The sequence below is a fragment of the Crinia signifera genome, chromosome 9 (assembly GCF_055691185.1).
Source record: "Crinia signifera chromosome 9, ASM5569118v1, whole genome shotgun sequence".
NCBI classification, from domain to species: Eukaryota; Metazoa; Chordata; class Amphibia; order Anura; family Myobatrachidae; genus Crinia; species Crinia signifera.
The window spans coordinates 29,510,739-29,525,845 of NC_139225.1; the positions used below are offsets into that span (position 1 = coordinate 29,510,739).

Genomic DNA, 15,107 nt, shown 5'->3' on the forward strand with positions numbered 1-15,107 from the left:
CCAGGGGGCCGGGAGGGTGACCCGATTTTCGGGTTGGTGCACCTGCGCGCCTAAGGCGCGCCCGTTTTTTTGGGGGGGGGGGGGGGGGGGCTATCAATATGGGTGTGTGGCCTATTTCACACTGCTGGGGAGCATCACATGGGCAGGCAGCGCTGCCATACTTGCTCCAGGCCGCAGGGAGCAGCTGTGTGCGCTCACGCATGCGCACCAGCTCTCCCGCGGCCATTTTAACTTTGGGAGCAGCTGAGGCTGGGAAACCGGGCCAGATAGGTAGGGTGGGCGGCCTCTTCTGATCTAAAATGTGCCGGCCCACCGGGAAACGGCCCGGTTTCCCGGTGGGCCAATCCACCCATGACATTGCAGACAGTGTCTGTTCATGGACTCAGAGGTGCAAGTTGCATGGCCAGCAGCTCACAGAGTGCTATACAATGATCAAAACAGAGACGTAGCCTCGCAGGAGTGACACGATTATAGAGCACACGCCTGACCATGAATTCAGCCCCCAAATTTTGCCTTTACAAAATTGGGAGATATGGCTTATCCATACATGTCTATACTCTATACATCAGACACAAAAACAGGGACATTATTTAAAAAATAGTTTCACAGAGATGGCATCCTGTTTTCCATTTACTTGCATTACTGGTTGCTGATATCAGGACACATTTATCATGTAATGCTAGGTAACAGGAAGCTGAGATCCTATTGCATCATTATCTGTGCTCTACACATTATCATGCAGTTTATAGGCAGACATCTCACCCAGAGACAAGCCCTGCAAATACAATTTATTATGGAATAAAAGTCATTGCTGACAGAGAAGCAGCAACTGTGTGGAGGGGGGGACGGGGGGCGGCGGACACTACTCACCACGCTTATTATGTGGCTGCCCCTGAGTCAGACTTTTTCTGGTGCTGCCTGCTGCTGCCCGTCAGATCTGGCTCCAAGTCCCCACTCCCCAGCCCAGCGCACAAAACATTCCAGCGCGCTGCTGCTGCTGGGGAGCATCACGTGGGCAGGCAGCGCTGCCATACTTGCTCCAGGCCGCGAGAGCAGCTGTGTGCGCTCGTGCATGCGCACCAGTCCTCTCGCGGCCATTTTAACTTTGGGAGCAGCTGAGGCTGGCCGCGGCCATCTTGAATTAGGGCATAGTGCTGCGGCCGCGGCCCAGCACGGAGATTGCAGCTCAGTGGGCCGCGGCCCAGATAGGTAGGGTGGGCGGCCTCTTCTGATCTAAAATGTGCCGGCCCACCGGGAAACGGCCCGGTTTCCCGGTGGGCCAATCCGCCCATGTAAACACCTCCCTGCTGCTAGCAACCAGCAATACATTTTACTAAAGACTTTTGCTTTTTAGAACTGTACTCTATTAAAAGAATGTGTGTTTTGCATTGTTAATTGTACTAGACCATTGTCATATCACTATATACCTGTGTCATCCACATGTTTTTGACTTTATTTGCATGAACTGTTACAGAGAGTAATAAGAAGATTAAAAACTGACTGAAATAGGCAGTAGATTATGTTGTGGCTGAGAGACGTTTATATTGTAGTGAGTGCCAATAGATGATGGTAGACACTCCTGATTGGTGGTGTTAGACGCACCCAATGGGTGTTGTTAGACATGCACAATAGGTGGTGCCCCCCTATGAGTATGTCGAAATCATTAACTCTCTAAATAAACCCTGGGTGTGGTTACTGCATCAATCATTGTCACTGCAGTGCCTGCATCCTCCACTGTGCCTGTGTATTAGGGCTGGGTTGTAACTTGCTATGTTTATCTTCCTAGAGCTTTGCTCAGAAACACCTGAGAGCTCATCCCGGAATCTCCTCACGATCACACTGTCGCCATGACCCTGGAGAAATGTGAGTTCCTCTAGTTCAGTGTATAATCAGGCACAATATTGTGGGACTTATTCTGGTCCACTTGCAAAAGCAAATTCTCTCTTTCTCTCTCTCTAAGGGACAAAACCATACTGCACTGCAGCAGGTGGGGCAAATGTAACATGTGCAGATAGAGTTAGATTTGGGTGTTTATTGTTTCTGAGCAGGGTAAACACTGGCTGCTTTATTATTACACGGCAATATAGATATCAGTTTGAAGTACAAACCCCACCCAAATATAATTATCTCTGCACATGTTACATCTGTCCCACCTGCAGCGCACATTAAAGAGAGAATTTGCTTTTGCAAGTGAACCAGAATCAGCTCCGTGTGTATTGCCGGAATCAGTCTATAAGAGTAATACAGTGACTAGGCGGAAGCAGAATACAGCTCGGACATTTTAAAGAATATTTTTCCGTATGATTATTGTTTGTTACAGATGAGATGCCATTCAACCCTTTGATTGCCAAGTGAATTTGTCAAAATAGGTGTGCAAATTGGCAAGCAAACCTTTTTATTCATCATATTGGCCTGTAATGTAACCTTATATTTTTTTTACACAACATGTTTTATTTGAATTTATATAACAAATATGAGCTGCGCTGACATTTTTTATAGATATTTTGAACATTTCTCACAGAAAGGGTTCATTTAAATTCTTTATTAGCAATTGGTGTATCGTTAATTCGTTGATTTCCTTGTATGCCGGAAAGGGAGGGGGGGGGGGGGGGGGTGCCTTTTGTCAAGCGTTTAATCATTGTGTGACTCAGTTACTGTACAGGAAAGTGCACAAAGGTTTTTCCACCAATCGTGACTTTTACAAATGTAAATATATTTATTAGAATGAATAAACATGGCACTTTTAAAGACAAAGTGATACGTTTACTAAGATGGGAATTCTGCTGAAGATAGGATGTTGCTATAGGCAACCAATAAGAATCTACTTATTTGTTTAGCACCTTCTAGAAGATAATAGATATTATCTGATTGGTTGCCTATAGCAACATCCCATCCCATTTCAGTAAATAAACCCTAAAGGAGTACATTTACTGAAATAGGAGTTCCACTGAAGATGGGCTGTTGCCCATAGCAACCGATCAGATTCTATCTATTATCTTCTAGAAGGTGCTAAATAAAGGTGATAAAGACATACAATCTGAATGGTTGCTATGGGCAACAACCCATCTTCAATATAATACTCTTTAGTACATTTACCCCAAAGAGGGAGACTAAAGTGCAGTTTTTATCAATTTGATGTGGAAGATATAGACATGTCTACAGTGGGTGCAAGGTGTCCGGAGCACATGGGTCCAAGGGTCCAGGGAAGCCCACACACAGTACATATATAATTATACCTATCACTCTAGAGCAGTGATTTTCAACCTTTTTTAACCAGGGTTGCCTACCCTTTTGCGCAATAGCATAGCACGGCGGGGGCGGGGCTAAATGATGAGATCACTATGGACACGCCCCTAATAGGACAGCCAGCCCTGTGGCTCCACCCCCGAACCGCCCCCTTTCCCCTCCCGGAGATGGCCCCGCCCCCCTGCTTTACTGAGCTGGCTGCCCTCTCCCGGAGAGGGCAGCCAAAAAGTCGGCAACTATGTTTTTAACACGATTTTAAAATTGCCAATTACAATTAGACCACTACGGGGAAAAACACATTGGCCTCCCACATGAAAAAAAAAGTGTCACCCATATGAAAAAACAATCACACTGGTCCCCACAGGTAACAAACATAAAATACATTGGCCCTCACATGAAAACATGAGACTAGCGAATAACAGTTGAGCTGCTGTGGAGAGATAATGAATACATGAACACACTGCCCTACAGGGATCCACTGGAGAAAGGCAACAGTTTCCACAATAGAATAGAAACAATGCTGAATTAAACACAATCATCTGTATATATGTCTAGTATTATGCCACGATTCTTCTAAACACTGCCATCTGCTGGTAGAGAGTGAAACTACATCTCTTTCTCACATGCACAATCACAGATGGTAAGAAACATAGAAACATAGAATTTGACGGCAGATAAGAACCACTTGGCCATCTAGTCTGCCCCTTTTTTTTAAACATGTTACCTCAAACCATATTTGATCCTTATTTTTTTGTAAGGATATCAATATGCTTATCCCAAGCATGTTTAAATTGTACTACTGTATTTGCGTCTACCACCTCTGATGGGAGGCTATTCCACTTATCTACTACTCTTTCTGTGAAAAAATTATTCCTCACATTTCCCCTGAATCTTCCTCCCTCTAGTTTCAGTGCATGTCCTCGTGTTCTGTTGCTCCTCTTCCTGTGAAGAATGCCTCCCACCTGTACCTTGTTAAAACCCTTGATATATTTGAAAGTTTCTATCATGTCCCCCCTTTCCCTTCTCTGCTCTAAAGTATACATATTAAGATCTTTTAGTCTTTCCTGGTACGTTTTGTGATGTAGGCCATGCACCATTTTAGTTGCTCTTCTTTGTACAGTCTCTAATGTATTTATATCCTTCTGGAGATATGGCCTCCAGAACTGAACACAATACTCTAGGTGAGGTCGTACCAATGACCTATACAGTGGCATTATTACTTCTTTCTTTCTACTGCTGATACCTCTCCCTATGCAACCAAGCATCTGACTTGCCTTCCTCATTGCTTTGTTACATTGCCTACCTGCTTTTAAGTCCCCTGAAATAGTGACACCTAGATCCCTCTCTTCCTCAGTAGTTTCCATTATAGTGCCATTTATACTATATTGAGTCTTTGGATTTCTGAGACCCAAGTACATGATTTTGCATTTTTTGGCATTAAACTGTAGTTGCCATTCTCTTGACCATTTCTCTAATCTACCTAGATCCTCAATCATTTGTTTTACCCCTCCTGGTGTGTCTACCCTGTTGCATACCTTTGTGTCATCTGCAAAAAGGCACATTTTACCCTCAATTCCATTTGCAATATCACCAATAAAGATATTAAAAAGCACTGGTCCAAGTACAGATCCCTGGGGTACTCCACTTGTAACCTTTCCCTCCTTTGACTGTACTCCGTTTACTACAACTCTCTGTTTTCTGTCCTGCAACCACGCTCTTATCCATTCAACTATCTTAGAATCCAGTCCCAAGCTTTCAAGTTTATTTAACAGTCTGCGATGTGGGACAGTGTCAAAAGCTTTACTAAAGTCTAGATAAGCTACATCTACAGCCCCACCTTGATCTATTACTTTAGTCACCCAGTCAAAAAAGTCAATAAGATTTGTTTGACATGATCTTCCCCCAGTAAACCCATGCTGTTTTGGATCCTGTAAATTGCTGGTTTTGAGATATTCTACAACTCTTTGTTTTAAGAGTGTTTCCATCAATTTCCCTACTACTGATGTAAGGCTCACTGGTCGATAGTTGCTTAACTCTTCCTTGCTTCCACTTTTGTGCAGTGGGACTACATTCGCTGTTTTCCAGTCCTCTGGAATTACTCCAGTAGCTAGTGACTGGTTGAATAATTCTGTTATTGGTTTTACCAGCTCCCCTTTAAGCTCTTTTAGTATCCTTGGATGTATCCCATCTGGCCCCATTGATTTATCCACTTTCAGTTTTGAGAGCTCTGTGAGGACTTTCTCCTCTGTAAATGTACTTGCCTCTCCCTCAGTTTTCTGACTATACTTGCAACTTAACTGTGGCCCCTTCCCCTCTCTTTCAGCAGTGAATACTGAGCAGAAATAATTATTAATATTATCTGCTATTACATTGTCCCCCTCAAGAAAACTTCCACTCTCTGTCTTCAGTCTAATTATTCCACTTTTTGTTTTTCTCCTTTCACTTTTATACCTAAAAAAAGTTTTTCCCCCTTTACCCACTGACTGGGCCATTTTCTCTTCAGCCTGTGCTTTTGCACATCTGATTACCTTCTTAGCCTCCTTCTGTCTAACAAGATACACCTCTTTGTCCTCATTCTTCTGTGTCTGCAGACTAGCTTTCAAAGCTTTGGCTTCGAGCGAGCTTACTAGTAACAAACAACTGGCAAAGAGCCCAGGAAGGGTGAGTGGAAATTAAAGGAATCGGTACTTATGTAATATCTGGGCTCCCGTTTTTCTTATGAGACCACGTCCGCTCGCCACGCTTCAGGCACGAAGTTGGATAGTAGGGGTATGAAAAAATGGGGTGCATTTAACATGGGAGCCCAGATAATACATAAGTACCATGGAATCTAGTAAAAAATAATAATGTAACAACAAACAGTCACTTTCAGTAACAGATATGGAACTGAGAGGAGAAAAAGAACAAATAAATCTCCAAGAATTCTCTGAAGGACTGTAAAAAATAAATATGTAAGAAGCTTACACAGTTCTGAGGAATAAGAAACAATAATTAAAATGGAATACCCGCTTTTGAATAATAACATTATACATGACACATACACCTTGAGGGAGCTAAGCATTAACAATTTAAAGAAAGAAGCATAAAGTACACATCAAAACATTTAAATCACAATTTTGAAAATATGGCGAGCGCAGCGAGCCCCGCGAGGGGACGGGGAAACCTGTCAAGCCCACGAGGGGCGTCCCGGGCTCGGTGGCACGCTACGCTCGCCACACTATATATTCTCAACTCCACGCGGCCGTGGATAGTAGGGGAATGAAAAGGTCGTAGGACGCGCACCGCCGCCCCTCGCGGGCTCGCTGCGCTCGCCACGCTTCGGGTTCGCGTCAATCGTGGGGGTGGCGGGCACAATGGGGGGCCATTATTTTTTACACACATGCCGGGGCCATAGCCAATGAGAAATGGCCCATATTGGGTAATTTACCTTTTTTTTCTATGTTAAATGTACTCAGTTTCAATGTTAAAATAATTTAACATTGAAGCCTATGGAGACGCGATGGACCCGATTTCTCCATAGGCTTCAATGTTAAATTATTTTAACATTGAAGCCTATGGAGAAATCGGGTACATCGCATCGGTCGTGTCGTGTGCGTTTTGGTATGCACCCGACGCGACCGACGCGATTTTTTCCGACACGACCACCACGATAGAAATTGTGGTGGCCGTGCTAGGAAACAAGTACCACGAATCGTAAATACCTACGAATTATGACCCAAATACGAAAATAAAAATACACTTACTTTTTTTTTAGGTATATTTGGAAGTGTATTTCACCAGCTTCAATGGAACACATGTGTTTTAAGTTAAAAATTAGATCACAGACAATTATAATCACAAATGTGTGCCTTTTGTCCAATATGACAGTCTATCAGTGTGGGCTTTCAGACAGCTGATGTCCTGTCAGTGGCAACAAAGAAGACACCACCGTTATGAAACTGAGCATGATCAGCAGCTACAGCAGGTATCCCAGAGGCTGCGTAGGCCTCGTTTGTTTAGAGAGCATTTGTGCTTAGACGCATTGCCGGATGATGTGGTTATACAGATGTTCCGGCTTAATCGTACCAACATTCTCCGTCTCTATGGCCTCATTAGACTGGAGCTAGATCCTGTGACAGGACGCTCGTGCGCTGTCTCAGGCCTGCACAAAATGCTGGCTGTGTTGTACATTCTGGCGTCCGCATTGCACACATGCCAAATGTGCTTGGTGCAATTGACTGCACCCACATTCCGCTGAGACCACCTCTGGAGACTGCCCGTTCCTAGTATAACCATCATGGAAGCACAAGTACCAACGTGCAGGTGGTCTGTGATGCCAATCTTAAGATCATGAGTGTGTTTGCAGGCTACCATGGCTCATGTCATGACTCCTACATCCCCGGCCAGTCAGTCCTCTTTGATGAGTTTGAAGCCGGATTAATGCCAGAGGGCTGGCTACTGGGTAAGTGTCTAATAGTGTGTATAGTGCAATCTGTGATACATAGGGAAATGATTACACACATCTCTCTCTCTCTCTCTCTCTCTCTCTCTCTCTCTCTCTCTCTCTCTCTCTCTATTTGTGTGTGTATGTATACATATATATATATATATGTGATGGATGGGTGTATATATATTTCTCTCTGGTTTTGATCAATCCTGCATGTTTACATTACTTGTATATGGGTAAGAAGATGCAAGTTTATAAATTAACACGTTTGCATAAAAACAAAAAAATGTAATACATGTGTCCAAATGTGTGTCCTTTAACAATCATGTATTTAAATGTTTTCATTTATGGCCCTTTAATTGTTTTCAGGTGATAAGGGGTTCCCCTGTTTATCCTGGCTCCTGACTCCACTGTCTGCCCCCGTTTCTGATGTAGTCACAATTTTCAACGTGCGCATTGTGGGGGAGATTCTATAAAGCAGGAATGCGGTAAAAACCCTGTTATCTGGGTTTTTACCGCCTTTTGATATGAAGCAAAACCCGCACGGTGGGTTTTTGCTGCGGGGGTATCGCCAGCAAAAGCTGGCGAAACCACATAGAAGCCTATGGGCTTCCTAACAGACCCACACTGCCCCGAACGGACCCCCACCACCTCACGCCGACACCCCCCCTCACCTGTGTCCAGGCAACACAGCGCTGTTCGGCCTGGACCTGTGACCTCCTCCTGCACTGTATCCTCTTCCGGGTGCAGGGAGAAGAGCCCATATACGCATGCAGCAGCAGCCACAGGTAATGGAGGGAGGAAGCAGCTGCCGGGACCCGCAGCACATCGCCGGCAAGAGCTGTCCTTTGCCATAATTATCGCATATGTTAGAACATATGCGATAATTAGGTCTGCAGTACCCGTCGATGTGCGGAGAACAGGGGGTGTGGATGTTACAGCATCTCGCCCAAGGCCTCCAGATGTGTGATAGAAAGATGCTTTGGCATATTAAAATCTCACTTTCGGTGCCTAGATACGTCTGGTGGCTTGTTGTTGTACAGCCCCCAAAAAGGTGTCGAAAATTGTGATGGCTCGCTGTTTTCTTCACAACCTCTGTCTGGATCAACATCTACCAGACATTGAGGATGGAGAAGACAGTGAGGCTGCATTGGGGAATGAAACATCAGGCGATAGATGGAGTTCGGCGTCTGGTCGGCAGATTCGCAATGAGCTCATACAGGCACCCTTTAGTGGTTAGTAACTATGGCATATGGGCAACATTTACTCCATGCTATATGCACATCGCAGCGCTAAATGTGTATATACCTCTTACACTTACACAGTGCCTTCAGAGGTCTACCATTATGAGTTTTAGGAATAAGCTTGTTATAGATTAAGTGAAATATCAATTGTGTCATTGTTCAAATGTATTTTTTGATGCCTTTAATGTAACTAACATATATTTTTTTCACTCACACCCACATAACAATACCTGTTATTGTGTTAAGTCCAGTGTCATTTCTATAAATCGCTTTCTGTAGGCTGATTGTGTGGGTATTCTACACACACATGTGGATGGGGTTGTTTTCCTGGGTTGCCTGGTACCTGGATTTCACCTGATGTGCTGTATTTTGGTTACAAACAATGCTGTTATTTGGTCTGTGTAAATGCTGTTGTTATGTGTTCCATTTGTGTGATGTAATATGTTGTTTTGGTGTGGAAACTTGAGTGTTCAAAGTTTACCACAGGCACACACATCATATGGTGTTATTGAAATGAACACCTACCTCTCTTTCTCCCCTGCAGCCTAATGGGTTGCTTGGAACACAGCTATGGAGATGTATGCTGTGCTGCTGCTGCTGCCTTGGGCGATGTGTGCCTCACACCTCCTTGTCTTCATTTTTACTGTGTGTCTGAAACCATGTGTGTGAATTATGGCCTTACTATATGTGAAAGGGGTAACTACTGTGGTACAGGATTGTCCATTGCAATGTGTCTTGCTATACTAATTGATGTTGGTGTGAACCTTCACAGGCATACTTACTATCAGGGGCGTAGCTAAGGGTTCATGGGCCCTGGTGCGAAAGGTCAGCTTGGGGCCCCCCTACATACAACAAAATTAAAATCTCGGTCTGTTTATATTTTAATACATCAAGTATATTATGTTAATAATAGAACTAACATTTAAACATAGGATAGTAGTTTATTTAAATAAAATATTAAAAGAACAAAGATGATAAAACTGGAGAGGATTATATTATGATACTAGTGGCCATGATATCTAGATGTGGCACTACAAATCCCAGCACATCCTCTATCGGCAGAGCATGCCGATGCCCACATCGGCACAGCAAGCTGGCAGGGAAGGGATATCCCCAGCACGGCTGTCTGTAATCCCCATGGCATCTCCTTCCTATGAGTCACCCAGGATGAGCCCCCCACCTTCCCTCCTCAGCATCATGGCGTCCCAGCAACGGAGGAGCTCGCTCATCCATAGCCGCAATCCTCCCGGCACAGCCACTCAATGCCCTTTCCCTACCAGCACGCCCAGCACCGCCGCCCGCCTAACGTTACCGGCCTCCCCGCGGCATCACTGGCGCACCGGCCCCACTCACCCTCCTCTACGCGGCGACTCTCTCCAGGTTACCAGGGGCAACTACGTCACCCAAGCCGCTGCTGCTGGTGACGCTGTACGCCCAATGGGCGGTCTTCTACGAGACGTATGGAGCGTGCTCCGCTGACGCCCGATGCTATCCGTCCATACTTGAAGCTGGAACGGCTCTGCGCATGTGCGAAATTATGCCATTAAACCTCGGCTGCCCTATTATAGTGGCGGGGGTTACAGTGGCGGGGGTTACAGTGGCGGGGGTTGGGCCCCCCTGGCTCAGGGGCCCGGTCGCAGGTGCGACCGCTGCGACCCCTGTAGCTACGCCACTGCTTACTATTGTATTGTTTGGGATGAACACGTACCACTCTTTCTCCCCTGCAGCCTGATGGGGTGATTGGGACACAGCTATGGAGATTGCTTATGAAGTACTGGTTTTGCTGGATTGTGGCTCCAATGGCTTAATTTTGTACAGAATGATTGCATTGCTGTATTGCGATATGTGGTCCCATGCTTCTACATGCTGTAGAAGTAAGTGTTTGTTCTATTTATATGTGTATATTTGTGGTTATTGTATGCACTAATGTCTTTGTTTGTTTTGTATGTGTTCTATTGTCTGAATACACCGCAAGTTTTGCATCTGCTTTCTCAGGACAGGACATGATGTTATTGTAAAATCTGCATATTTGTTTTTTGGTGTGTGCGCAATCCTCCCAACATGATCCATGCCAGGAGCGACACATTGCTCTGCACTTTCCTCTTAATGCATGATTACCCTCATCTGTGTTAAGCAGGTTCATTGAGGAGAAAGGTGCTGCAACACAGGTGATGGCAATCATGCATCAAGAGGGAAGTGCAGGAGCAGAGCAATGTGTCCCTCCTGGAGAGGGTCATGTTGGGAGGTATGTATGTGGGTGAACACATACATTGAATAATTTCATGTGTAGTGTAAACAAATTGTGTGTAATGTGTGTAAGTGAAATAAACTAATTGTGCTAATGTTTGTTTATGTGATGTGTAAAATTCATGGGTAATAACAAGATGGAAATGTGGACACAAAACTTTTTTATTGCTGGTAACAAAGTTAAAAAATAACAGTACAATGTTTACACACACAGGTATTTTTATTTTTTGCTACGTTTGGTAGCCGTGCACCCCTTAACATTGGTGCTATCTTTGGAGTTGCGTCGGGTTGAGTGGTGTGGATTGGGGTGTAGCACTGCTGCGTTGAGATGCTGTGCTGACTCTGGCCGCCATTATATTCCTCTCCCTGAATAAGACAGAAAAGTCTTCCAGAAAGCGGGTCTGTGTTGTGTGCTGTTGGCACAAGGACTCCATCAGTGTCACCATGGGAGTCTGAAATTGGATCTGATCAACACGACTATCGGCCATACACTTATTCAGTGTGCGGGAAGCAGATTTTGAAAAACTTGCCGGACGCTGATTGGCTGAATTCTGGTGTAGCGGCAGCCTTCACTCACTCTATCTGCAAGTCTTTTCAAAATCTGCTTCCCGTCCACCGCCCGGCAGCGCTAGGAGCCGGAGTTACCCACCAGTCCCCGGACCCCCGCTGCTCGTCCCCGGGACCCCGCTACCCGTCCCCGGACCCACTGCCAGGACCTCACACTAGCGCCCCCTTCCATCGCCCAGTGCGCGTGACCCCCAGCCTCCCCTAGTTACAGCCCTGAGCAGGGACACTGTTTTGGCAATGCAGTATGTTTTTGTGGAGATGTCATGCATATTTTCTGCCTGCAGTTTCAGTGCTGCCTCGCATTGTGATTGGTGTCCTGCCCAGTTTGTAAAAAAAAGTCCGCAGCACCACTGCTTGTGGGCTGAAGGACAACTTGGGACTATGGTACATTTGGGGATGGGGAGGTGATGATGTCATTGCCCGCAAATGTTGTCTGTACGCAGGCTCCGCTGCAGAAGTGGAAGTGTCAGCAGCCTCAGGAATTTCCACACCTATAATAGTGACAGATAGCATTAGCATTATTTATTTGACTTTTTATAGTACTACAGTAACAACCCATCATTTCCCTACGTCTGTTAATTAAACTGAGTTTGAATCTTTAATCATTAATATAACTATGTTAAGCAGCCATATGATGCATACTATATTAACAACCCATATGTTACCTTTGCACCTCCAGCTGATGTAATACTACACATTGCAGCATGCCTTCCCATCATACTTGCCTACCTGACCCTCCCAATGTGGGAGAAAATGCTCTTTTCCTGGACTTCCCTGGAAATGTATGATTGCCAGCACCTGTGGGGAGCTAGGTAAAGGTGTTTCACCACAAGTAATGGCAATCATACATTATCAGGGAAGCACAGGAATAGGGTTGGGTAGGCAAGTATGCTTCCCATTATGACAACATTTAAACAATGTTAATATATGTCCATTGTGGATGGCCACTGCAGTTACAGTATACTGTGGAAGCTCTGCCTAAATTTATTAATGAACACATGTTTTATATGATGGTTATTTAGTTATATATCAGTTTAGTGTGGTTGCCCATAGCAACATCTGCAAAATGTTCAATTGTGCTTACTAGAAACACCCCACAGTCTTCCATTTGTTTACAAATAATAATGTTAAAGGACACAAACTTATTGCTTGGCCAACCAGCACTCATGTTGGAAACGATGCTGTGCTGCAGGGGCTGTTGATGTGACATGGTTCATTTGCAATTTAATTTTGGGTAGAATTACAGTATGTGCACTTAAAACTGATAACTGAAATCAGGCATGTCCAAAGTGCGGCCCTGGGGCCAATTGCGGCCCGTGCCGTCATTTCAAGTGGCCCGCAGCCTCCAGCCGGGACATAGAGAGAAGGAGTGTCAGGATGGGGAATGGAGACAGTGATGACCGTTCAGAGAAGGGGGGGGGGGGGGCGGCAGGCTGGGGGACAGAGCGAATGGGGGACATAGTGAATGGGAATTATACAGTGAAGGAGGATTAGGCTTGGGGACATACAGTGAATGGAGGCAGTGATGGACATTCAGAGAAGGGGGGCAAGCTAGGGGACAGAATTAATGGGTGCAGCGTGGGGAACATACAGTGAATGGGGGGGGGCATAAAGGGAAGGAGGGGCAGGCTGGGGGACATACAGAGAAGGATGGTCAGACAGGGGAATATAATGTGAAGGGGCAGAGTGGGGGACATACAGTGAATGGTACAGTCTATGGAATATACAGTGAAGGGGCAGGCTGGGGGACATTCTGATGTGATTAATGATTCAAAGAATATCAGGCTGAATGGTCGGCTCCCACACATTTTCACCTCACCAAATCTGGCGCTCATCGCAAAAAGTTTGGACACCCCTGACTTAAATGATTGCAAATCTACAATAGTAATCTCATATTAGCACAAGGAGAACAGCACATGATGGACAAATGCAGGAGCATCTATCCCTCCCGCAATATACCATTCATGCCATGACCTAAAAAAGGGTCAAATAAACACTCACACAGTTATATATAAATTTATGTGGGTTAAAATTTAACATTTCCGGGATTAACATTGTTATACACTATTATGGCAAATAAAAGTTGTTTACATGGAAACAATAACTACAGTCAATGAGAATAATGTTTGATGCAGTGCCAGGCAATCCTGCTGTTTCGGGAGTGTCCTATTAATGTTTGATTGCTGTCACCTAATTCACAGAGGTGGTTTCACAATAAGGGTGTATAGAAACTGGTGATGACTAACATTAATTAGGAGGAAAGGTTATAAGGCGCCTAGTGAATTATGCTGCTTTATCTTATACCTTTATCTAACACTTAAGCCTAGAAATAACTCACACTGACACCTTAAACTATAAATAATACACTGACACCAAGTGCGTAAGTTTAAAGGTCATCTAAAATATTTATTGTAAAGATGGTATGACCCTAATTGTTTAGGGATGGCAAGAAGAAGCACTTGAGACCAGCACCCTCACGCGGATGTCACTCATGGCAGCGACCAGGTCGCCCCACTCGCTAACATCACTCAAAACTGTGTGTACAGCCTGCGCCGCAACGGCATGCCACGCCCCTCCTAGGGCCAGACGCGGGCACTTCCAGGAAGTGTCCAGCGCCCCACCGCGTTGAGTCGGGACTCGCCTACTTTCTTGGCAGAGGGGCGGGCCATACCCCACGGAGACCACCTGACACCACACCTGAGTGCTGGTCGAGATCGCTCAACCGCCGATTGTAATAAAATCTAAAATCAAATTTGGTGAAGGCTCGAAAGCCAGGTAGCACGTAGAAGGGAAGGGAGGGTGGGAATCCAGACTCAAAGAGGAAGTCCTTCCTGTCTGCTTGCCTATAAGTACCCCTCTCTAAGCTGCCGCCCCCCGGCTACCTGATAGGGCAGACCTAACTGCCACTCACTGTTTCCTTTCGGCCTTATCATACTGTCTACAGCTTTATTTATACTTGCAAATTCACAGGCTCTTAATTACACTCGGGCCTATGCGGCCCTTGTTACATCGTAGCAGATGAATGTGTATGTGCTGGAGAGTGAGGTGTTGTGAGGTTATTATCTGGAACCTGGCCTGCATACAATAAACAAAACTCCCAACATTGCCCACTCCAGGAGGAATATAATGGTCTGATCCTGCACTTCCCTATTAATGTCAGGGTTGCCGACTTTCAGCAGCCATTTGGGGGGGGGGCTTGGATGTGAAGTCATTAAGCCCCGCCCCATGATGTAAAATAGCCGAATTCATGGATCCCCGTGGAGGGGGCGGGGCTAAAATGACGCGATTGTGCCATTTTAGCTCCGCCCCCTCCTCTGAGACCCGCGGATTGCGGCATTTAAATGCCAAGGTAGGGATAAGATGGCCACGATCGGGGT

The 15,107-nt window shown here is 45.3% G+C and overlaps 1 protein-coding gene across 1 annotated transcript in view; it reads left to right on the forward strand.

The window, feature by feature from the left end:
- The first annotated feature begins 1,752 nt into the window (after positions 1–1,752).
- Positions 1,753–15,107, forward strand: part of LOC146035306 (histo-blood group ABO system transferase-like) — a 65,106-nt gene continuing 51,751 nt past the window's right edge. The window contains exon 1 of the mRNA XM_083158664.1: positions 1,753–1,863. Within this exon, the coding sequence (XP_083014790.1) occupies positions 1,848–1,863 (16 nt within the window). The 5' untranslated portion in view covers positions 1,753–1,847. The remainder of the gene's footprint in view (positions 1,864–15,107) is intronic.